General features: G+C 44.3%; 1 protein-coding gene across 1 annotated transcript; it reads right to left on the reverse strand.

Moving 5' to 3' along the window:
• Positions 1–14: 14 nt before the first annotated feature.
• On the reverse strand, positions 15–1,736 carry SARC_12391 (hypothetical protein; the record flags this gene model as incomplete). The annotated part of the gene is made up of 2 exons (XM_014293505.1): positions 15–803; positions 1,532–1,736. Coding segments are annotated over 2 exons (895 nt in total), but the record flags the coding sequence as incomplete, so codon positions are not given.
• Positions 1,737–2,283: the final 547 nt, after the last annotated feature.

Here is a 2,283-nt window from a genome sequence, read left to right on the forward strand (position 1 = left end):
CAAATTGTGTAAAGTCGAGCTGATGATCCATTTATTTATTTATTTATTCAACTGAAAACAAGTTAAGATTCGTGCAAAGACGTCATAGCCTGATGTCGGTATCCACAAGCATCTTACTGCGCCCATTTGTATCCTCCTAGAATGAGTCCAGCCAATATTTGGGCAGTGATGATGGACGCACATGAATACCTCCATGCGTGGCTTCTTTTCAATCCGTAATTTTCATTCATGAAGGTGCTAACCGTACTCAGACTACCGCAAAATCCACTGGTGACCCCAGTAATGATGTCGTTGAGCACGGGTTTACCGGGGAAGTTATTCTCCTCAACCTGCCAAATATAAAACCCGCACAGTACAAGCACAGCCAGGATATTCGCTGCGTAGGTGCCGAATGGGAATTGAGGTTTGTTCAGTCCCTTGCCCAATATGTACCGCAGAACGGCTCCAAAGAATCCCAGCACGGCTTCAAACGTGAGTTGGTAAAGGCCAAAGCCCACCGGAAGTCCCACCACCAGGCCCGTTGCTAAGATACAACACACTGCAGCAATGACCAGCTCATTGTTTTTAAAGCACTTTCCGCAACTCGACAAACAACCGTAGCGCTTCCCCACTGAGTTGGCGATGCGACCTGAGGGAGCGTTGCCCCAGGGCGATAGGGAGGCCAGGTGAAACCCTGCCAGGAGGGACATGAAGGATGTCGTATATCCCGTGATGATAATATTCATCCACGTGAATACTTGGCTTGCGTTGTCTGTGCTGTATTTTGGATTGCTGTCGAATGAAACGAGTACTAAGGCTGCTTCCTGTTGCCAATGGAAGAAAGGGTCGTATTTGGAACAGTGAGTGCAGGTGTCTGGTACCAACGTGTGTACATTTGATAGTACACTATCCCTTGTAGAAGACACACGTACAATTCATACTAGCCACACTTTTCTTGTTCCTGTCTTCAGTGATATATTTAAACTACCTTCAATACAACCATTTACGAAATTTGGGAGATTCGTTTATCTACTCAAATATATCCACTGAACGATGGTCGATAGTGACATTAGTGTAAGAGTAATGCATAACGTCTACATGACTGTTTGCAACTTGCAAATCACGAAATTGGCTTGCATAATTCGCCATAGTACCCTAAGCGTAACCCCAGATGACCAGGCCTGGATACTTACCAGCCATTTCAGCATGTGAAACTTACTAGTAGGACGCGCGGTCAGTCGTGGTACGGACAACGGTGCCGACATAAGACAACTTTGTATATTTGTGTTACAAACTCCAATCTAGCGCTTCTTATACGAGCTGATATACACATGCGCCTTATGTAACTTTATCGTTGTGCATAAATCACGCAAAGGCGTAATTCACAAGGCCGGCTTCGATACTCTTGCGTAAGTTGATGTACGTACAGGTACACATACAGCAATTCACTCCACGACACACGACGAGCGAGACTACAGCACGGGAATCTAAACATGTGTGAATCTATACAAAACATTTAAACCCAGACAAAACTAACATACACATGACATACCTCATTCCAAGACGAGAAGGTAGTCAAACAGCCACACAGAGCCGTACCAAGTCCCAAGTGAAAGTTTGCTAACCCATGTCTTTCGATCAGGAACTTTTTGTGGTGTGTTACTATACCCATGAGGAAGCACCCCACGATATTAGGCCAGTAGGCTTCGTATGTGCTGAATCCACTGCAGAAACATGGACGAAAAGTAGGTTCGTTGACTGTCAGTGCAACAACATGGAATGTCTTCGCACATATAACTACAGAAGGACTATCGGAGTGGTCACCAGGTTCAACGCTATCGTGATCAACACAAACTGTTAGTATAGGCGTCACCCGAGTTCCAGGATGACGCCTATGGACACACACAACGCTAAATATTAATGTGACTGCACTCAGACAGAGGTTGATCCGGCATAAAAGCACACATAGATGCGATCCCGACAAACACAATTCAATCAAATACATGTAGCGCTTCAATCAAATACATGTAGCGCTTCAATCAAATACATGTAGCGCTTCGAAATACGGCGTCAAATTATAGTCCCCATAGGCGAATTGTCATGAAAACATGATCTGAGTTCATGATCACACCATTTCCTCAAGGCATGTGGGCACCTTTACAGATACTGCAATGCCGAATAAGCGTGTACGTCTCAATGAAGATCTAGAGAATTGTAATTTGATTCACATTCGTATGTCGCTTCAAAGCTTCCACATAGTCATTATGTACAACTTCGTGAATACATTCCGTATAATTTCTAACA

The sequence above is a fragment of the Sphaeroforma arctica genome (assembly GCF_001186125.1).
Source record: "Sphaeroforma arctica JP610 unplaced genomic scaffold supercont1.2268, whole genome shotgun sequence".
Lineage (NCBI taxonomy): Eukaryota > Ichthyosporea > Ichthyophonida > Sphaeroforma > Sphaeroforma arctica.